General features: G+C 46.2%; 1 protein-coding gene across 1 annotated transcript in view; it reads right to left on the reverse strand.

Annotated features, from left to right (window-relative positions):
* SEZ6L2 (seizure related 6 homolog like 2) overlaps window positions 1-24,532 on the reverse strand; it is a 90,174-nt gene that overhangs the window by 56,430 nt on the left and 9,212 nt on the right. Inside the window, exon 2 of the mRNA XM_072119473.1 lies at window positions 22,911-23,060. Coding sequence (XP_071975574.1) covers window positions 22,911-23,060 — 150 coding nt within the window. The remainder of the gene's footprint in view (window positions 1-22,910; window positions 23,061-24,532) is intronic.

Genomic DNA, 24,532 nt, shown 5'->3' on the forward strand with positions numbered 1-24,532 from the left:
GTCTGATAATAATATAGAGGTCTGGTCTGGGGTCTGGTAATAATATAGAGGTCTGGTCTGGGGTCTGATAGTAATAGAGAGGTCGGTCTGGAGTCTGATGGTAATATAGAGGTCTGGTCTGGGGTCTAATAGTAATATAGAGGTCTGGTCTGGGGTCTTATGGTAATATAGAGGTCTGGTCTGGGGTGTGGTAGTAATATAGAGGTCTGGTCTGGGGTCTGATAATAATATAGAGGTCTGGTCTGGGGTCTGGTAATAATATAGAGGTCTGGTCTGGGGTCTAATAGTAATATAGAGGTCTGGTCTGGGGTCTAATAGTAATATAGAGGTCGGTCTGGAGTCTGATGGTAATATAGAGGTCTGGGGTCTGATAGTAATATAGAGGTCTGGTCTGGGGTCTGATGGTAATATAGAGGTCTGGTCTGGGGTCTGATGGTAATATAGAGGTCTGGTCTGGGGTCTTATGGTAATATAGAGGTCAGGTCTGGGGTCTGATAGTAATATAGAGGTCAGGTCTGGGGTGTGATGGTAATATAGAGGTCTGGTCTGGGGTCTGATGGTAATATAGAGGTCTGGTCTGGGGTCTGGTAATAATATAGAGGTCTGGTCTGGGGTCTGAGGTAATATAGAGGTCTGGTCTGGGGTCTGAGGTAATATAGAGGTCTGGTCTGGGGTCTGATGGTAATATAGAGGTCTGGGGTCTGGTAATAATATAGAGGTCTGGTCTGGGGTCTGATAGTAATATAGGGGTCTGGTCTGGGGTCTGATGGTAATATAGAGGTCTGGTCTGGGGTCTGGTAATAATATAAAGGTCTGGGGTCTGATAGTAATATAGAGGTCTGGTCAGGGGTCTGGTAGTAATATAGAGGTCTGGTCTGGGGTCTGATAGTAATATAGAGGTCTGGTCTGGGGTCTGATAGTAATATAGAGGTCAGGTCTGGGGTCTGATATTGATATAGAGGTCTGGGGTCTGATAGTAATATAGAGGTCTGGTCTGGGGTCTGATGGTAATATAGAGGTCTGGTCTGGGGTCTGATAGTAATATAGAGGTCTGGTCTAGGGTCTGGTGATAATATAGAGGTCTGGTCTAAGGTCTGATAGTAATATAGAGGTCTGGTCTGGGGTCTGATAGTAATATAGAGGTCTGGGGTCTGATAGTAATATAGGGGTCTGGTCTGGGGTCTGATGGTAATATAGAGGTCTGGTCTGGGGTCTGGTAATAATATAAAGGTCTGGGGTCTGATAGTAATATAGAGGTCTGGTCTGGGGTCTGATAGTAATATAGAGGTCAGGTCTGGGGTCTGATAGTAATATAGAGGTCTGGTCTGGGGTCTGATAGTAATATAGAGGTCTGGTCTAGGGTCTGGTGATAATATAGAGGTCTGGTCTAAGGTCTGATAGTAATATAGAGGTCTGGTCTGGGGTCTGATAGTAATATAGAGGTCTGGTCTGGGGTCTGATAGTAATAGAGAGGTCTGGTCTGGGGTCTGGTAATAATATAGAGGTCTGGTCTGGGGTCTGATAGTAATATAGAGGTCTGGTCTGGGGTCTGGTAGTTATATAGAGGTCCAGTCTGGGGTCTGATAGTAATGTAGAGGTCTGGGGTCTGATAGTAATATAGAGGTCTGGTTTGGGGTCTGATAGTAATATAGAGGTCTGGGGTCTGATAGTAATATAGAGGACTGGTCTGGGGTCTGATGGTAATATAGAGGTCTGGGGTCTGGTAATAATATAGAGGTCTGGTCTGGGGTCTGATAGTAATATAGGGGTCTGGTCTGGGGTCTGATGGTAATATAGAGGTCTGGTCTGGGGTCTGGTAATAATATAAAGGTCTGGGGTCTGATAGTAATATAGAGGTCTGGTCAGGGGTCTGGTAGTAATATAGAGGTCTGGTCTGGGGTCTGATAGTAATATAGAGGTCTGGTCTGGGGTCTGATAGTAATATAGAGGTCTGGTCTGGGGTCTGATAGTAATATAGAGGTCAGGTCTGGGGTCTGATATTGATATAGAGGTCTGGGGTCTGATAGTAATATAGAGGTCTGGTCTGGGGTCTGATGGTAATATAGAGGTCTGGTCTAGGGTCTGGTAATAATATAGAGGTCTGGTCTGGGGTCTGATAGTAATATAGAGGTCTGGTTTGGGGTCTGATAGTAATATAGAGGTCTGGTCTGGGGTCTGATAGTAATATAGAGGTCTGGTCTGGGGTCTGATAGTAATATAGAGGTCAGGTCTGGGGTCTGATAGTAATATAGAGGTCTGGTCTGGGGTCTGATAGTAATATAGAGGTCAGGTCTGGGGTCTGATAGTAATATAGAGGTCCAGTCTGGGGTCTGATAGTAATGTAGAGGTCTGGGGTCTGATAGTAATATAGAGGTCTGGTCTGGGGTCTGATAGTAATATAGAGGTCTGGTTTGGGGTCTGATAGTAATATAGAGGTCTGGGGTCTGATAGTAATATAGAGGACTGGTCTGGGGTCTGATGGTACTATAGAGGTCTGGGGTCTGGTAATAATATAGAGGTCTGGTCTGGGGTCTGATAGTAATATAGAGGTCTGGTTTGGGGTCTGATAGTAATATAGAGGTCTGGGGTCTGATAGTAATATAGAGGACTGGTCTGGGGTCTGATGGTAATATAGAGGTCTGGGGTCTGGTAATAATATAGAGGTCTGGTCTGGGGTCTGATAGTAATATAGGGGTCTGGTCTGGGGTCTGATGGTAATATAGAGGTCTGGTCTGGGGTCTGATAGTAATATAGAGGTCTGGGGTCTGATAGTAATATAGAGGACTGGTCTGGGGTCTGATGGTAATATAGAGGTCTGGTTTGGGGTCTGATAGTAATATAGAGGTCTGGGGTCTGATAGTAATATAGAGGACTGGTCTGGGGTCTGATGGTAATATAGAGGTCTGGGGTCTGATAGTAATATAGAGGTCTAGTCTGGGGTCTGATAGTAATAGAGAGGTCTGGTCTGGGGTCTGATAGTAATATAGAGATCTGGTCTGGGGTCTAATGGTAATATAGATGTCTTGGGTCTGATAGTAATATAGAGGTCTGGTCTTCGGTCTTATGGTAATATAGAGATCTGGTCTGGGGTCTAATAGTAATATAGAGGTCTGGTCTGGGGTCTGATGGTAATATAGAGGTCTGGTCTGGGGTCTAATAGTAATAGAGAGATCTGGTCTGGGGTCTAATAGTAATATAGAGGTCTGGTCTTCGGTCTTATGGTAATATAGAGGTCTGGTCTGGGGTGTGGTAGTAATATAGAGGTCTGGTCTGGGGTCTGGTAATAATATAGAGGTCTGGTCTTCGGTCTTATGGTAATATAGAGGTCTGGTCTGGGGTGTGGTAGTAATATAGAGGTCTGGTCGGGGGTCTGATAATAATATAGAGGTCTGGTCTGGGGTCTGGTAATAATATAGAGGTCTGGTCTGGGGTCTGATAGTAATAGAGAGGTCTGGTCTTCGGTCTTATGGTAATATAGAGGTCTGGGGTCTGGTAATAATATAGAGGTCTGGTCTGGGGTCTGATAGTAATAGAGAGGTCTGGTCTTCGGTCTTATGGTAATATAGAGGTCTGGTCTGGGGTCTAATAGTAATATAGAGGTCGGTCTGGAGTCTGATGGTAATATAGAGGTCTGGGGTCTGATAGTAATATAGAGGTCTGGTCTGGGGTCTGATGGTAATATAGAGGTCTGGTCTGGGGTCTGATGGTAATATAGAGGTCTGGTCTGGGGTTTTATGGTAATATAGAGGTCAGGTCTGGGGTCTGATAGTAATAGAGAGGTCTGGTCTTCGGTCTTATGGTAATATAGAGGTCTGGTCTGGGGTCTAATAGTAATATAGAGGTCGGTCTGGAGTCTGATGGTAATATAGAGGTCTGGGGTCTGATAGTAATATAGAGGTCTGGTCTGGGGTCTGATGGTAATATAGAGGTCTGGTCTGGGGTCTGATGGTAATATAGAGGTCTGGTCTGGGGTCTTATGGTAATATAGAGGTCAGGTCTGGAGTCTGATAGTAATATAGAGGTCAGGTCTGGGGTGTGATGGTAATATAGAGGTCTGGTCTGGGGTCTGATGGTAATATAGAGGTCTGGTCTGGGGTCTGATGGTAATATAGAAGTCTGGTCTGGGGTCTGGTAGTTATATAGAGGTCAGGTCAGGGGTCTGGTAGTAATTTAGAGGTCAGTTCTGGGGTGTGGTAGTAATATAGAGGTCTGGTCTGGGGTCTGATGGTAATATAGAGATCTGGTCTGGGGTCTGGTAGTTATATAGAGGTCTGGTCAGGTGTCTGGTAGTAATATAGAGGTCTGGTCTGGGGTCTGGTAATAATATAAAGGTCTGGGGTCTGATAGTAATATAGAGGTCTAGTCTGGGGTCTGATAGTAATATAGAGGTCTGGTCTGGGGTCTGATAGTAATATAGAGGTCTGGTCTGGGGTCTGATAGTAATATAGAGGTCTGGTCTGGGGTCTGGTAATAATATAGAGGTCTGGTCTGGGGTCTGATGGTAATATAGAGGTCTGGTCTAGGGTCTGGTAATAATATAGAGGTCTGGTCTGGGGTCTGATAGTAATATAGAGGTCTGGTCTGGGGTCTGATAGTAATATAGAGGTCTGGTCTGGGGTCTGATATTAATATAGAGGTCTGGTCTGGGGTCTGATAGTAATATAGAGGTCTGGTCTGGGGTCTGATAGTAATAGAGAGGTCTGGTCTGGGGTCTGGTAATAATATAGAGGTCTGGTCTGGGGTCTGGTAGTTATATAGAGGTCTGGTCTGGGGTCTGATAGTAATATAGAGGTCTGGGGTCTGATAGTAATTTAGAGGTCTGGTCTGGGGTCTGATAGTAATATAGAGGTCTGGTTTGGGGTCTGATAGTAATATAGAGGTCTGGGGTCTGATAGTAATATAGAGGACTGGTCTGGGGTCTGATGGTAATATAGAGGTCTGGGGTCTGGTAATAATATAGAGGTCTGGTCTGGGGTCTGATAGTAATATAGGGGTCTGGTCTGGGGTCTGATGGTAATATAGAGGTCTGGTCTGAGGTCTGATAGTAATATAGAGGTCTGGGGTCTGATAGTAATATAGAGGACTGGTCTGGGGTCTGATGGTAATATAGAGGTCTGGTTTGGGGTCTGATAGTAATATAGAGGTCTGGGGTCTGATAGTAATATAGAGGACTGGTCTGGGGTCTGATGGTAATATAGAGGTCTGGTCTGGGGTCTGATAGTAATAGAGAGGTCTGGTCTGGGGTCTGATAGTAATATAGAGGTCTGGTCTGGGGTCTGATAGTAATATAGAGATCTGGTCTGGGGTCTAATGGTAATATAGAGGTCTTGGGTCTGATAGTAATATAGAGGTCTGGTCTTCGGTCTTATGGTAATATAGAGATCTGGTCTGGGGTCTAATAGTAATATAGAGGTCTGGTCTGGGGTCTGATAGTAATATAGAGGTCTGGTTTGGGGTCTGATAGTAATATAGAGGTCTGGGGTCTGATAGTAATATAGAGGACTGGTCTGGGGTCTGATGGTAATATAGAGGTCTGGTTTGGGGTCTGATAGTAATATAGAGGTCTGGGGTCTGATAGTAATATAGAGGACCTGTCTGGGGTCTGATGGTAATATAGAGGTCTGGTCTGGGGTCTGATAGTAATATAGAGGTCTGGTCTGGGGTCTGATAGTAATATAGAGGTCTGGGGTCTAATAGTAATATAGAGGACTTGTCTGGGGTCTGATGGTAATATAGAGGTCTGGGGTCTGATAGTAATATAGAGGTCTGGTCTGGGGTCTGATAGTAATAGAGAGGTCTGGTCTGGGGTCTGATAGTAATAGAGAGGTCTGGTCTGGGGTCTGATAGTAATATAGAGGTCTGGTCTGGGGTCTGATAGTAATATAGAGATCTGGTCTGGGGTCTAATGGTAATATAGAGGTCTAGGGTCTGATAGTAATATAGAGGTCTGGTCTTCGGTCTTATGGTAATATAGAGATCTGGTCTGGGGTCTAATAGTAATATAGAGGTCTGGTCTGGGGTCTGATGGTAATATAGAGGTCTGGTCTGGGGTCTTATAGTAATAGAGAGATCTGGTCTGGGGTCTAATAGTAATATAGAGGTCTGGTCTTCGGTCTTATGGTAATATAGAGGTCTGGTCTGGGGTGTGGTAGTAATATAGAGGTCTGGTCTGGGGTCTGGTAATAATATAGAGGTCTGGTCTTCGGTCTTATGGTAATATAGAGGTCTGGTCTGGGGTGTGGTAGTAATATAGAGGTCTGGTCTGGGGTCTGATAATAATATAGAGGTCTGGTCTGGGGTCTGATAGTAATAGAGAGGTCTGGTCTTCGGTCTTATGGTAATATAGAGGTCTGGTCTGGGGTCTAATAGTAATATAGAGGTCGGTCTGGAGTCTGATGGTAATATAGAGGTTTGGGGTCTGATAGTAATATAGAGGTCTGGTCTGGGGTCTGATGGTAATATAGAGGTCTGGTCTGGGGTCTGATGGTAATATAGAGGTCTGGTCTGGGGTCTTATGGTAATATAGAGGTCAGGTCTGGGGTCTGATAGTAATATAGAGGTCAGGTCTGGGGTGTGATGGTAATATAGAGGTCAGGTCTGGGGTCTGATAGTAATATAGAGGTCTGGTCTGGGGTCTGATGGTAATATAGAGGTCTGGTCTGGGGTCTTATGGTAATATAGAGGTCTGGTCTGGGGTCTGATAGTAATATAGAGGTCTGGTCTGGGGTCTGATGGTAATATAGAGGTCTGGTCTGGGGTCTGGTAATAATATAGAGGTCTGGTTTGGGGTCTGATAGTAATATAGAGGTCTGGGGTCTGATAGTAATATAGAGGACTGGTCTGGGGTCTGATGGTAATATAGAGGTCTGGGGTCTGGTAATAATATAGAGGTCTGGTCTGGGGTCTGATAGTAATATAGAGGTCTGGGGTCTGATAGTAATATAGAGGACTGGTCTGGGGTCTGATGGTAATATAGAGGTCTGGTCTGGGGTCTGATGGTAATATAGAGGTCTGGTTTGGGGTCTGATAGTAATATAGAGGTCTGGGGTCTGATAGTAATATAGAGGTCTGGTTTGGGGTCTGATAGTAATATAGAGGTCTGGTCTGGGGTCTGATAGTAATATAGAGGACTTGTCTGGGGTCTGATGGTAATATAGAGGTCTGGGGTCTGATAGTAATATAGAGGTCTGGTCTGGGGTCTGATAGTAATAGAGAGGTCTGGTCTGGGGTCTGATAGTAATAGAGAGGTCTGGTCTGGGGTCTGATAGTAATATAGAGGTCTGGTCTGGGGTCTGATAGTAATATAGAGATCTGGTCTGGGGTCTAATGGTAATATAGAGATCTGGTCTTCGGTCTTATGGTAATATAGAGATCTGGTCTGGGGTCTAATAGTAATATAGAGGTCTGGTCTGGGGTGTGATGGTAATATAGAGGTCTGGTCTGGGGTCTTATAGTAATAGAGAGATCTGGTCTGGGGTCTAATAGTAATATAGAGGTCTGGTCTTCGGTCTTATGGTAATATAGAGGTCTGGTCTGGGGTGTGGTAGTAATATAGAGGTCTGGTCTGGGGTCTGGTAATAATATAGAGGTCTGGTCTTCGGTCTTATGGTAATATAGAGGTCTGGTCTGGGGTGTGGTAGTAATATAGAGGTCTGGTCTGGGGTCTGATAATAATATAGAGGTCTGGTCTGGGGTCTGGTAATAATATAGAGGTCTGGTCTGGGGTCTGATAGTAATAGAGAGGTCTGGTCTTCGGTCTTATGGTAATATAGAGGTCTGGTCTGGGGTCTAATAGTAATATAGAGGTCGGTCTGGAGTCTGATGGTAATATAGAGGTTTGGGGTCTGATAGTAATATAGAGGTCTGGTCTGGGGTCTGATGGTAATATAGAGGTCTGGTCTGGGGTCTGATGGTAATATAGAGGTCAGGTCTGGGGTCTGATAGTAATATAGAGGTCAGGTCTGGGGTGTGATGGTAATATAGAGGTCTGGTCTGGGGTCTGATGGTAATATAGAGGTCTGGTCTGGGGTCTGGTAATAATATAGAGGTTTGGTCTGGGGTCTGATGGTAATATAGAGGTCAGGTCTGGGGTCTGGTAATAATATAGAGGTCAGGTCTGGGGTCTGATAGTAATATAGAGGTCAGGTCTGGGGTGTGATGGTAATATAGAGGTCTGGGGTCTGATGGTAATATAGAGGTCTGGTCTGGGGTCTGGTAATAATATAGAGGTCTGGTCTGGGGTCTGGTAATAATATAGAGGTCTGGTCTGGGGTCTGATGGTAATATAGAGGTCTGGTCTGGGTTCTGATGGTAATATAGAGGTCTGGTCTGGGGTCTGATAGTAATATAGAGGTCTGGTCTGGGTTCTGATGGTAATATAGAGGTCTGGTCTGGGGTCTGATAGTAATATAGAGGTCTGGTCTGGGTTCTGATGGTAATATAGAGGTCTGGTCTGGGGTGTGATGGTAATATAGAGGTCTGGTCTGGGGTGTGATGGTAATATAGAGGTCTGGTCTCTGATATTAGGAAGATGGAAGAGAGAACTTGTAGAAATGTGACCGCAGCTTTGGCTGTGACTGGAGTATAATACTGGAGTTGTGGGTTAGGGGCACCCTGGAATGGCTGATACCATAGAACAATGTCCCAGCGTCCTCCCCTCCCCCGTGTGGCTGTGATGGATGCTCTCCTCCAGTCCGCAGGGACCCCCGCTGTCTGACCTATGGATTTTATAATTACAGGACCACCTCACACACAGATAAGGATCCTCCATCCCTGACGATCAATAGCGAAGCCTCCGAGGGGACAATTACATCTTCCCCGATAAAAGAATATATTATCTCTGTACTGTGACATCACTGTGTGTATTATCCCCTGTACTGTGACAGCACTGTGTGTATTATCCCTGTACTGTGACATCACTGTGTGTATTATCCCCTGTACTGTGACATCACTGTGTGTATTATCTCTCTACTGTGACATCACTGTGTGTATTATTCCTGTACTGTGACATCACTGTGTGTATTATCCCTGTACTGTGACATCTCTGTGTGTATTATCCCTGTACTGTGACATCACTGTGTGTATTATCCCCTGTACTGTGACATCACTGTGTGTATTATCTCTGTACTGTGACATCACTGTGTGTATTATTCCTGTACTGTGACATCACTGTGTGTATTATCCCTGTACTGTGACATCTCTGTGTGTATTATCCCTGTACTGTGACATCACTGTGTGTATTATCCCCTGTACTGTGACATCACTGTGTGTATTATCCCTGTACTGTGACATCACTGTGTGTATTATCCCCTGTACTGTGACATCACTGTGTGTATTATCCTGTACTGTGACATCACTGTGTGTATTATCCCTGTACTGTGACATCACTGTGTGTATTATCCCTGTACTGTGACATCACTGTGTGTATTATCCCCTGTACTGTGACATCACTGTGTGTATTATCTCTGTACTGTGACATCACTGTGTGTATTATCCTGTACTGTGACATCACTGTGTGTATTATCCCTGTACTGTGACATCACTGTGTGTATTATCCCCTGTACTGTGACATCACTGTGTGTATTATCCTGTACTGTGACATCACTGTGTGTATTATCCTGTACTGTGACAGCACTGTGTGTATTATCCCTGTACTGTGACATCACTGTGTGTATTATCCCCTGTACTGTGACAGCACTGTGTGTATTATCCCTGTACTGTGACATCACTGTGTGTATTATCCCCTGTACTGTGACATCACTGTGTGTATTATCTCTCTACTGTGACATCACTGTGTGTATTATTCCTGTACTGTGACATCACTGTGTGTATTATCCCTGTACTGTGACATCTCTGTGTGTATTATCCCTGTACTGTGACATCACTGTGTGTATTATCCCCTGTACTGTGACATCACTGTGTGTATTATCTCTGTACTGTGACATCACTGTGTGTATTATTCCTGTACTGTGACATCACTGTGTGTATTATCCCTGTACTGTGACATCTCTGTGTGTATTATCCCTGTACTGTGACATCACTGTGTGTATTATCCCCTGTACTGTGACATCACTGTGTGTATTATCCCTGTACTGTGACATCACTGTGTGTATTATCCCCTGTACTGTGACATCACTGTGTGTATTATCCTGTACTGTGACATCACTGTGTGTATTATCCCTGTACTGTGACATCACTGTGTGTATTATCCCTGTACTGTGACATCACTGTGTGTATTATCCCCTGTACTGTGACATCACTGTGTGTATTATCTCTGTACTGTGACATCACTGTGTGTATTATCCTGTACTGTGACATCACTGTGTGTATTATCCCTGTACTGTGACATCACTGTGTGTATTATCCCCTGTACTGTGACATCACTGTGTGTATTATCCTGTACTGTGACATCACTGTGTGTATTATCCTGTACTGTGACAGCACTGTGTGTATTATCCCTGTACTGTGACATCACTGTGTGTATTATCCCCTGTACTGTGACAGCACTGTGTGTATTATCCCTGTACTGTGACATCACTGTGTGTATTATCCCCTGTACTGTGACATCACTGTGTGTATTATCTCTGTACTGTGACATCACTGTGTGTATTATTCCTGTACTGTGACATCACTGTGTGTATTATCCCTGTACTGTGACATCTCTGTGTGTATTATCCCTGTACTGTGACATCACTGTGTGTATTATCCCCTGTACTGTGACATCACTGTGTGTATTATCCCTGTACTGTGACATCACTGTGTGTATTATCCCCTGTACTGTGACATCACTGTGTGTATTATCCTGTACTGTGACATCACTGTGTGTATTATCCCTGTACTGTGACATCACTGTGTGTATTATCCTGTACTGTGACAGCACTGTGTGTATTATCCCTGTACTGTGACATCACTGTGTGTATTATCCCTGTACTGTGACATCACTGTGTGTATTATCTCTGTACTGTGACATCACTGTGTGTATTATCCCTGTACTGTGACATCACAGTGTGTATTATCTCTGTACTGTGACATCACTGTGTGTATTATCTCTGTACTGTGACATCACTGTGTGTATTATCCCTGTACTGTGACATCACTGTGCGTATTATCCCTGTACTGTGACATCACTGTGCGTATTATCCCTGTACTGTGACATCACTGTGTGTATTATCCCTGTACTGTGACATCACTGTGTGTATTATCCCTGTACTGTGACATCACTGTGTGTATTATCTCTGTACTGTGACATCACTGTGTGTATTATCTCTGTACTGTGACATCACTGTGTGTATTATCCCTGTACTGTGACATCACTGTGTGTATTATCCCTGTACTGTGACATCACTGTGTGTATTATCCCTGTACTGTGACATCACTGTGTGTATTATCCCTGTACTGTGACATCACTGTGTGTATTATCTCTGTCCTGTGACATCACTGTGTGTATTATCTCTGTCCTGTGACATCACTGTGTGTATTATCCCTGTACTGTGACATCACTGTGTGTATTATCCCTGTACTGTGACATCACTGTGTGTATTATCCCTGTACTGTGACATCACTGTGTGTATTATCTCTGTACTGTGACATCACTGTGTGTATTATCTCTGTACTGTGACATCACTGTGTGTATTATCCCTGTACTGTGACATCACTGTGTGTATTATCCCTGTACTGTGACATCACTGTGTGTATTATCCCTGTACTGTGACATCACTGTGTGTATTATCCCTGTACTGTGACATCACTGTGTGTATTATCTCTGTACTGTGACATCACTGTGTGTATTATCCCTGTCCTGTGACATCACTGTGTGTATTATCCCTGTACTGTGACATCACTGTGTGTATTATCTCTGTACTGTGACATCACTGTGTGTATTATCCCTGTACTGTGACATCACTGTGTGTATTATCCCTGTACTGTGACATCACTGTGTGTATTATCCCTGTACTGTGACATCACTGTGTGTATTATCCCTGTACTGTGACATCACTGTGTGTATTATCCCTGTACTGTGACATCACTGTGTGTATTATCTCTGTACTGTGACATCACTGTGTGTATTATCCCTGTACTGTGACATCACTGTGTGTATTATCCCTGTACTGTGACATCACTGTGTGTATTATCCCTGTACTGTGACATCACTGTGTGTATTATCTCTGTACTGTGACATCGCTGTGTGTATTATCCCTGTACTGTGACATCACTGTGTGTATTATCTCTGTACTGTGACATCACTGTGTGTATTATCCCTGTACTGTGACATCACTGTGTGTATTATCCTTGTACTGTGACATCACTGTGTGTATTATCTCTGTACTGTGACATCGCTGTGTGTATTATCTCTGTACTGTGACATCACTGTGTGTATTATCCCTGTACTGTGACATCACTGTGTGTATTATCCCTGTACTGTGACATCACTGTGTGTATTATCTCTGTACTGTGACATCACTGCGTGTATTATCCCTGTACTGTGACATCACTGTGTGTATTATCCCTGTACTGTGACATCACTGTGTGTATTATCCCTGTACTGTGACATCGCTGTGTGTATTATCTCTGTACTGTGACATCGCTGTGTGTGTTATCCCTGTACTGTGACATCACTGTGTGTGTTATCTCTGTACTGTGACATCGCTGTGTGTGTTATCCCTGTACTGTGACATCACTGTGTGTATTATCCCTGTACTGTGACATCACTGTGTGTTTTATCCCTGTACTGTGACATCACTGTGTGTATTATCTCTGTACTGTGACATCACTGTGTGTATTGTCCTTGTACTGTGACATCACTGTGTGTATTATCCTGTCCTGTGACATCACTGTGTGTATTATTCCTGTACTGTGACATCACTGTGTGTATTATCCCTGTACTGTGACATCACTGTGTGTATTATTTCTGTACTGTGACATCACTGTGTGTATTATCCCTGTACTGTGACATCACTGTGTGTATTATTATGTACTGTGACATCACTGTGTGTATTACACCTGTACTGTGACATCACTGTGTGTATTATCTCTGTACTGTGACATCACTGTGTGTATTATCCCCTGTACTGTGACAGCACTGTGTGTATTATCTCTGTACTGTGACATCACTATGTGTATTATCCCTGTACTGTGACATCACTGTGTGTATTATTATGTACTGTGACATCACTGTGTGTATTACACCTGTACTGTGACTTCACTGTGTGTATTATCTCTGTACTGTGACATCACTATGTGTATTATCCCCTGTACTGTGACATCACTGTGTGTATTATCCCTGTACTGTGACATCACTGTGTGGATTATCCCTGTACTGTGACATCACTGTGTGTATTATCCCTTTACTGTGACATCACTGTGTGTATTATCCTGTACTGTGACATCACTGTGTGTATTATCCCCTGTACTGTGACATCACTGTGTGTATTATCCCTGTACTGTGACATCACTGTGTGTATTATCCCTGTACTGTGACATCGCTGTGTGTATTATCCCTGTACTGTGACATCGCTGTGTGTATTATTCCTGTACTGTGACATCACTGTGTGTATTATCTCTGTACTGTGACATCACTGTGTGTATTATCCCTGTACTGTGACATCACTGTGTGTATTATCCCTTTACTGTGACATCACTGTGTGTATTATCCTGTACTGTGACATCACTGTGTATACTGTTATAGGTGGACATGGTACTGATGGTCCAATAATCCTGTGAGATGGCAGTCTGTACTGTCAGTGTGTGCAGAACCTCTGTGTATTCTATAAGAATTATTTCCTGCTTTGCTCCACTGTACAAGTAATTCTTCTATTCCTTAGGTTTATAAGTGTTTACTTATTTATAACTATTTATGTATTGTATGTATATTCTTTGTATCTATTTTTATCTTTTATCTGACAATAGATTTTCTTATGTCTGCACTGCACTTCTGTGTATTAAATCTTTAAAACTTAGTAAGTCTCTACTTGTAGCCTTAATGACCTAACGCTAGAGGCATTATTGTTACAGTAATAAGCAATGAGCAAGAGCACAGAGCACAGCAGTGTGAGGTCTGATTACACATCTCTCCAGGGACAATACATAACACTGGCTGCAGAGAGCACAGAGCACAGCAGTGTGAGGACTGATTACACATCTCTCCAGGGACAATACATAACACTGGCTGCAGAGAGCACAGAGCACAGCAGTGTGAGGTCTGATTACACATCTCTCCAGGGACAATACATAACACTGGCTGCAGAGAGCACAGAGCACAGCAGTGTGAGGACTGATTACACATCTCTCCAGGGACAATACATAACACTGGCTGCAGAGAGCACAGAGCACAGCAGTGTGAGGTCTGATTACACATCTCTACAGGTACAATACATAACACTGGCTGCAGAGAGCACAGAGCACAGCAAAGTGAGGTCTGATTACACATCTCCCCAGGGACAGTACATAACACTGGCTGCAGAGATCACAGAGCACAGCAGTGTGAGGTCTGATTACACATCTCCCCAGGGACAGTACATAACACTGGCTGCAGAGATCACAGAGCACAGCAGTGTGAGATATGATTACACATCTCTCCAGGGACAATACATAACACTGGCTGCACAGAGCACAGAGCACAGCAGTGTGAGGTATTATTACACATCTCTCCAGGGACAATACATAACACTGGCTGCAGAGAGCACAGATCACAGCAGTGTGAGGTCTGATTACACATCTCTCCAGGGACAATACATAACACTGGCTGCAGAGAGCACAGAGCACAGCAGTGTGAGGTCTGATTACACATCTCTCCAGGGACAATACATAACACTGGCTGCAGAGAGCACAGAGCACAGCAGTGTGAGGTCTGATTACACATCTCTCCAGGGACAATACATAACACTGGCTGCAGAGAGCACAGAGCACAGCAGTGTGAGGTCTAATTACACATCTCTCCAGGGACAATACATAACACTGGCTGCAGAGAGCACAGAGCACAGCAGTGTGAGGTCTGATTACACATCTCTCCAGGGACAATACATAACACTGGCTGCAGAGAGCACAGAGCACAGCAGTGTGAGGTCTGATTACACATCTCTCCAGGGACAATACATAACACTGGCTGCAGAGAGCACAGCAGTGTGAGGTATAAGTACACATCTCTCCAGGGACAATACATAACACTGGCTGCAGAGGGCACAGAGCACAGCAGTGTGAGGTATGATTACACATCTCTCCAGGGACAATACATAACACTGGCTGCAGAGAGCACAGAGCACAACAGTGTGAGGTCTGATTACACATCTCTCCAGGGACAATACATAACACTGGCTGCAGAGAGCACAGAGCACAGCAGTGTGAGGTCTGATTATACATCTCTCCAGGGACAGTACATAACACTGGCTGCAGAGAGCACAGAGCACAGCAGTGTGAGGTCTGATCACACATCTCTCCAGGAACAGTACATAACACTGGCTGCAGGGAGCACAGAGCACAGCAGTGTGAGGTCTGATTACACATCTCTCCAGGGACAATACATAATACTGGCTGCAGAGAGCACAGAGCACAGCAGTGTGAGGTCTGATCACACATCTCTCCAGGGACAGTACATAACACTGGCTGCAGGGAGCACAGAGCACAGCAGTGTGAGGTCTGATTACACATCTCTCCAGGGACAATACATAACACTAGCTGCAGGGAGAGCACAGAGCACAGCAGTGTGAGGTCTGATTACACATCTCTCCAGGGACAATACATAACACTGGCTGCAGAGAGCACAGAGCACAGCAGTGTGAGGTCTGATTACACATCTCTCCAGGGACAATACATAACACTGGCTGCAGAGAGCACAGAGCACAGCAGTGTGAGGTATGATTACACATCTCTCCAGGGACAATACATAACACTGGCTGCAGGGAGCACAGAGCACAGCAGTGTGAGGTCTGATTACACATCTCTCCAGGGACAATACATAACACTGGCTGCAGAGAGCACAGAGCACAGCAGTGTGAGGTCTGATTACACATCTCTCCAGGGACAATACATAACACTGGCTGCAGAGAGCACAGAGCACAGCAGTGTGAGGTCTGATTACACATCTCTCCAGGGACAATACATAACACTGGCTGCACAGAGCACAGAGCACAGCAGTGTGAGGTATTATTACACATCTCTCCAGGGACAATACATAACACTGGCTGCAGAGAGCACAGATCACAGCAGTGTGAGGTCTGATTACACATCTCTCCAGGGACAATACATAACACTGGCTGCAGAGAGCACAGGGCACAGCAGTGTGAGGTCTGATTACACATCTCTCCAGGGACAATACATAACACTGGCTGCAGAGAGCACAGAGCACAGCAGTGTGAGGTATGATTACACATCTCTCCAGGGACAATACATAACACTGGCTGCAGAGAGCACAGAGCACAGCAGTGTGAGGTCTGATTACACATCTCTCCAGGGACAAAACATAACACTGGCTGCAGAGAGTACAGAGCACAGCAGTGTGAGGTCTGATTACACATCTCTACAGGTACAATACATAACACTGGCTGCAGAGAGCACAGAGCACAGCAAAGTGAGGTCTGATTACACATCTCCCCAGGGACAGTACATAACACTGGCTGCAGAGAGCACAGAGCACAGCAGTGTGAGGTCTGATTACACATCTCCCCAGGGACAATACATAACATTGGCTGCAGAGAGCACAGAGCACAGCAGTGTAAGGTCTGATTACACATCTCTCCAGGGACAATACATAATACTGGCTGCAGAGAGCACAGAGCACAGCAGTGTGAGGACACATCTCTCCAGGGACAATACATAACACTGGCTGCAGAGAGCGCAGAGCACAGCAGTGTGAGGTCTGATCACACATCTCTCCAGGGACAATACATAACACTGGCTGCAGAGAGCACAGAGCACAGCAGTGTGAGGTCTGATTACACATCTCTCCAGGGACAATACATAACACTGGCTGCAGAGATCACAGAGCACAGCAGTGTGAGGTATGATTACACATCTCTCCAGGGACAATACATAACACTGGCTGCACAGAGCACAGAGCACAGCAGTGTGAGGTCTGATTACACATCTCTCCAGGGACAATACCTAACACTGGCTGCAGAGAGCACAGATCACAGCAGTGTGAGGTCTGATTACACATCTCTCCAGGGACAATACATAACACTGGCTGCAGAGAGCACAGATCACAGCAGTGTGAGGTCTGATTACACATCTCTCCAGGGACAATACATAATACTGGCTGCAGAGAGCACAGAGCACAGCAGTGTGAGGTCTGATTACACATCTCTCCAGGGACAATACATAACACTGGCTGCAGAGAGCACAGCAGTGTGAGGTCTGATTACACCTCTCTCCAGGGACAGTACATAACACTGGCTGCAGAGAGCACAGAGCACAGCAGTGTGAGGTCTGATTACACATCTCTCCAGGGACAGTACATAACACTGGCTGCAGAGAGCACAGAGCACAGCAGTGTGAGGTATGATTACACATCTCTCCAGGGACAATACATAACACTGGCTGCAGAGGGCACAGAGCACAGCAGTGTGAGGTATGATTACACATCTCTCCAGGGACAATACATAACACTGGCTGCAGAGAGCACAGAGCACAACAGTGTGAGATCTGATTACACATCTCTCCAGGGACAATACATAACACTGGCTGCAGAGAGCACAGAGCACAGCAGTGTGAGGTCTGATTACACATCTCTCCAGGGACAATACATAACACTGGCTGCAGAGAGCACAGAGCACAGCAGTGTGAGGTCTGATTACACATCTCTCCAGTGACAATACATAACACTAGCTGCAGAGAGCACAGAGCACAGCAGTGTGAGGCCTGATTACACATCTCTCCTAGGACAATACATAACACTGGCTGCAGAGAGCACAGAGCACAGCAGTGTGAGGTCTGATTACACATCTCTCCAGGGACACTACATAACACTGGCTGCAGAGAGCACAGAGCACAGCAGTGTGAGGTCTGATTACACACCTCTCCAGGGACAATACATAACACTGGCTGCAGAGAGCACAGAGCACAGCAGTGAGAGGTCTGATTACACATCTCTCCAGGGACAATACATAACACTGGCTGCAGATAGCACAGAGCGCAGCAGTGTGAGGTCTGATTATACATCTCTCCAGGGACAGTACATAACACTGGCTGCAGAGAGCACAGAGCACAGCAGTGTGAGGTCTGATCACACATCTCTCCAGGGACAATACATAATACTGGCTGCAGAGAGCACAGAGCACAGCAGTGTGAGGCCTGATTACACATCTCTCCAGAGACAATACATAGCACTGGCTGCAGAGAGCACAGAGCACAGCAGTGTGAGGCCTGATTACACATCTCTCCTAGGACAATACATAACACTGGCTGCAGAGAGCACAGAGCACAGCAGTGTGAGGTCTGATTATACATCTCTCCAGGGACAGTACATAACACTGGCTGCAGAGAGCACAGAGCACAGCAGTGTAAGGTCTGATCACACATCTCTCCAGGGACAATACATAACACTGGCTGCAGAGAGCACAGAGCACAGCAGTGTGAGGTCTGATTACACATCTCTCCAGAGACAATACATAGCACTGGCTGCAGAGAGCACAGAGCACAGCAGTGTGAGGTCTGATTACACATCTCTCCAGGGACAATACATAACACTGGCTGCAGAGAGCACAGAGCACAGCAGTGTGAGGTCTGATTACACATCTCTCCAGGTACAATACATAACACTGGCTGCAGAGAGCACAGAGCACAGCAGTGTGAGGTCTGATTACACATCTCTCCAGGGACAATACATAACACTGGCTGCAGAGAGCACAGAGCACAGCAGTGTGAGGTCTGATTACACATCTCTCCAGGTACAATACATAACACTGGCTGCAGAGAGCACAGAGCACAGCAGTGTGAGGTCTGATTACACATCTCTCCAGGGACAATACATAACACTGGCTGCAGAGAGCACAGAGCACAGCAGTGTGAGGTCTGATTACACATCTCTCCAGGGACAATACATAACACTGGCTGCACAGAGCACAGAGCACAGCAGTGTGAGGTCTGATTACACATCTCTCCAGGGACAATACATAACACTGGCTGCAGAGAGCACAGAGCACAGCAGTGTGAGGTCTGATTACACATCTCTCCAGGGACAATACATAACACTGGCTGCAGGGAGCACAGAGCACAGCAGTGTGAGGTCTGATTACACATCTCTCCAGGGACAATACATAACACTGGCTGCAGGGAGCACAGAGCACAGCAGTGTGAGGTCTGATTACACATCTCTCCAGGGACAATACATAACACTGGCTGCAGAGAGCACAGAGCACAGCAGTGTGAGGTCTGATTACACATCTCTCCAGGGACAATACATAACACTGGCTGCAGAGAGCACAGAGCACAGCAGTGTGAGGTCTGATTACACATCTCTCCAGAGACAATACATAGCACTGGCTGCAGAGAGCACAGAGCACAGCAGTGTGAGGTCTGATTACACATCTCTCCAGGTACAATACATAACACTGGCTGCAGAGAGCACAGAGCACAGCAGTGTGAGGTCTGATTACACATCCCTCCAGGGACAATACATAACACTGGCTGCAGAGAGCACAGAGCACAGCAGTGTGAGGTCTGATTACACATCTCTCCAGGGACAATACATAACACTGGCTGCAGAGAGCACAGAGCACAGCAGTGTGAGGTCTGATTACACATCTCTCCAGGGACAATACATAACACTGGCTGCAGAGAGCACAAGGCACAGCAGTGTGAGGCCTAATTACACATCTCTCCAGGGACAATACATAACACTGGCTGCAGAGAGCACAGAGCACAGCAGTGTGAGGTCTGATTACACATCTCTCCAGGGACCATACATAACACTGGCTGCAGAGAGCACAGCAGTGTGAGGTCTGATTACACATCTCTCCAGGGACAGTATATAACACTGGCTGCAGAGAGCACAGAGCACAGCAGTGTGAGGTCTGATTACACATCTCTCCAGGGACAATACATAACACTGGCTGCAGAGAGCACAGAGCACAGCAGTGTGAGGTCTGATTACACATCTCTCCAGGGACAATACATAACACTGGCTGCAGAGAGCACAGAGCACAGCAGTGTGAGGTCTGATTACACATCTCTCCAGGGACAATACATAACACTGGCTGCAGAGAGCACAAGGCACAGCAGTGTGAGGTCTGATTACACATCTCTCCAGGGACAATACATAGCACTGGCTGCAGAGAGCACAGAGCACAGCAGTGTGAGGTCTGATTACACATCTCTCCAGGTACAATACATAACACTGGCTGCAGAGAGCACAGAGCACAGCAGTGTGAGGTCTGATTACACATCTCTCCAGGGACAATACATAACACTGGCTGCAGAGAGCACAGAGCACAGCAGTGTGAGGTCTGATTACACATCTCTCCAGGGACAATACATAACACTGGCTGCACAGAGCACAGAGCACAGCAGTGTGAGGTCTGATTACACATCTCTCCAGGGACAATACATAACACTGGCTGCAGAGAGCACAGAGCACAGCAGTGTGAGGTCTGATTACACATCTCTCCAGGGACAATACATAACACTGGCTGCAGGGAGCACAGAGCACAGCAGTGTGAGGTCTGATTACACATCTCTCCAGGGACAATACATAACACTGGCTGCAGGGAGCACAGAGCACAGCAGTGTGAGGTCTGATTACACATCTCTCCAGGGACAATACATAACACTGGCTGCAGAGAGCACAGAGCACAGCAGTGTGAGGTCTGATTACACATCTCTCCAGGGACAATACATAACACTGGCTGCAGAGAGCACAGAGCACAGCAGTGTGAGGTCTGATTACACATCTCTCCAGAGACAATACATAGCACTGGCTGCAGAGAGCACAGAGCACAGCAGTGTGAGGTCTGATTACACATCTCTCCAGGTACAATACATAACACTGGCTGCAGAGAGCACAGAGCACAGCAGTGTGAGGTCTGATTACACATCCCTCCAGGGACAATACATAACACTGGCTGCAGAGAGCACAGAGCACAGCAGTGTGAGGTCTGATTACACATCTCTCCAGGGACAATACATAACACTGGCTGCAGAGAGCACAGAGCACAGCAGTGTGAGGTCTGATTACACATCTCTCCAGGGACAATACATAACACTGGCTGCAGAGAGCACAAGGCACAGCAGTGTGAGGCCTAATTACACATCTCTCCAGGGACAATACATAACACTGGCTGCAGAGAGCACAGAGCACAGCAGTGTGAGGTCTGATTACACATCTCTCCAGGGACAATACATAACACTGGCTGCAGAGAGCACAGCAGTGTGAGGTCTGATTACACATCTCTCCAGGGACAGTATATAACACTGGCTGCAGAGAGCACAGAGCACAGCAGTGTGAGGTCTGATTACACATCTCTCCAGGGACAATACATAACACTGGCTGCAGAGAGCACAGAGCACAGCAGTGTGAGGTCTGATTACACATCTCTCCAGGGACAATACATAACACTGGCTGCAGAGAGCACAGAGCACAGCAGTGTGAGGTCTGATTACACATCTCTCCAGGGACAATACATAACACTGGCTGCAGAGAGCACAAGGCACAGCAGTGTGAGGTCTGATTACACATCTCTCCAGGGACAATACATAACACTGGCTGCAGAGAGCACAAGGCACAGCAGTGTGAGGTCTGATTACACATCTCTCCAGGGACAATACATAACACTGGCTGCAGAGAGCACAGAGCACAGCAGTGTGAGGTCTGATGACACATCTCTCCAGTGACAATACATAACACTAGCTGCAGAGAGCACAGAGCACAGCAGTGTGAGGTCTGATTACACATCTCTCCAGGGACAATACATAACACTGGCTGCAGAGAGCACAGAGCACAGCAGTGTGAGGTCTGATTACACATCTCTCCAGGGACAATACATAACACTGGCTGCAGAGAGCACAGAGCACAGCAGTGTGAGGTCTGATTACACATCTCTCCAGGGACAATACATAACACTGGCTGCAGAGAGCACAGAGCACAGCAGTGTGAGGTGTAATTACACATCTCTCCAGGGACAATACATAACACTGGCTGCAGAGAGCACAGGGCACAGCAGTGTGAGGTCTGATTACACATCTCTCCAGGGACAATACATAACACTGGGGGCAGTCTGTATGATCTCATCTGCTGACACATTCCCTTTTAAGAAAGAATATCTAAATCGTCATAAAAATCCATAAAATCAGACAAGATCCAATGTAGGAGACAACACAATAATATTATCCATGGAAACAGGACAGCGAGGAAACCTGAGACTCTAAACCCTACACCAGCACCCCAGAGCTCTACTCTAGTCACAGCTAAAGCTGTTGCCACTTCTCTTGTTCTCCGGTCACAGCTAAAGCTGCATATGTAATCCTTGTTCTCCAATCATGTCTGGAGTCAGTTTCCCAATTTCTTTATTCGGATCACATCCGGAGCTGCTGTCAATTATTCCTATACTCTAGTCACATCCAAAGCTGCATTAGCAATCCTTATATACTCCATCCACATCCAAAGCTGATTTCTGAATATTCGAATAACATCCAGAGCTGCAATTTTAACTCTGTAGTAAAGGTACAATCCTGCTCAGAACTGGGACTGGCTTGTGACTGGAGAATAAGAACTGTGAGTGCAGCTCTGTAAGTGAGTGGAGTAAGAGTACTGTGAATGCAGCTCTGGATGTGTTTGGAGCACACTTCTCAGACTTGTGCAGTGTGTACTATGTGCCGTGTGCGGTGTGGTGTGCAGGGGGCTGCACAAGTATTCCGGTCTTTACTGCGGTTCCGGCATTGTATTCATGACAGCGGCTCCATCGGTTTTGGTTTTGCGTTCTCACCCGTGAAGAAGCCATCTTGTCCCAGGAAGTCCTTCTTCATGACGGCCTGATGAACGAGCTGCTCCAGAGACACGGGGTCCGAGCGCCCGGGGGGCGGCGTGCGCAGCAGGGCCGGGGCTTCTGAGGCTTCATCATCCAGCAGGGGCAGCCCTGAGGGGGACACAAAATCTGTGACTCCACCACATACACTGATACACACCCCATGTTACACCTCATCCTCCATACAAATATGAGATGCCATAATATGAGAGGGAGATGATGGGGCACAATGTGAGGGGATGATGAGGGGGAGAATAGAAGCCACTATATGAGGGGGTGATGATGGGACCACAATATGAGGGGGAGTTATAAAGGGCCTACAATATAAGGGGGAGATTAGAGGGGTCACAATATTAACGGGAGATGAGAGGTTACTATATGAGGGGAAGATGTGAGAGGCCACATTATGAGGAAAGGATTAAAGGGCCACAATATGAGGGAGACATCAGAGCCAACAATGTGAAGGGGAGATGCGAGGGGCCACAATATGAAGGGGAGACTAGATGCCCCAATATGAGCAGGGGATGAAAGGCCACAATATGAAGGGGAGATGTGAGGGGCCAATATGAAGAGAGATGAGGGGCCACAATATGAGAAGGAGATGAGGGGCCACAATATGAGAAGGAAATGAGGGGCCACAATATGAGGGGCAGATGAGAGGGACCACAATATCAGGGGGAAACAAGAGGCCACAATATCAGGGGGAGATTAGAGGGGATACAATATGAGGGGGAGATGAGAGGTAACAATATGAGGGGAAGATGAGAGGACACAATATGAGGGGGAGATGAGAGGACACAATATGAGGGGGAGATGAGAGGACACAATATGAGGGGGAAATGAGAGGCCACAATATGAGGGGGAGATGAGAGGCCACAATATGAGGGGGAGATGAGAGGACACAAAATGAGGGGGAGATGAGAGGTCACAATATGAGGGGGAGATGAGAGGCCACAATATGAGGGGGAGATGAGAGGACACAATATGAGGGGGAGATGAGAGGACACAATATGAGGGGGAGATGAGAGGTCACAATATGAGGGGGAGATGAGAGGCCACAATATGAGGGGGAGATGAGAGGGGCCACAATATGAGGGGGAGATGAGAGGGGCCACAATATGAGGGGGAGATGAGAGGGGACACAATATGAAGGGGAGAATAGATGCCCCAATATGAGCAGGGGATGAAAGGCCACAATATGAAGGGGAGATGTGAGGGGCCAATATGAAGAGAGATGAGGGGCCACAATATGAGGGGGTGGTGAAGTGGCCATGTTAAAAGAGAGAGATGAGAGGCCACAATATGAGAAGGAGATGAGGGGCCACAATATGAGAAGGAAATGAGGGGCCACAATATGAGGGGGAGATGAGAGGTAACAATATGAGGGGGAGATGAGAGGACACAATATAAGGAGGAGATGAGAGGCCACAATATGAGGGGGAGATAAGAGGACACAATATGAGGGGGAGATGAGAGGTCACAATATGAGGGGGAGATGAGAGGCCACAATATGAGGGGGAGATGAGAGGGGCCACAATATGAGGGGGAGATGAGAGGGGCCACAATATGAGGGGGAGATGAGA

Source organism: Engystomops pustulosus, chromosome 8 (assembly GCF_040894005.1).
Source record: "Engystomops pustulosus chromosome 8, aEngPut4.maternal, whole genome shotgun sequence".
NCBI classification, from domain to species: domain Eukaryota; kingdom Metazoa; phylum Chordata; class Amphibia; order Anura; family Leptodactylidae; genus Engystomops; species Engystomops pustulosus.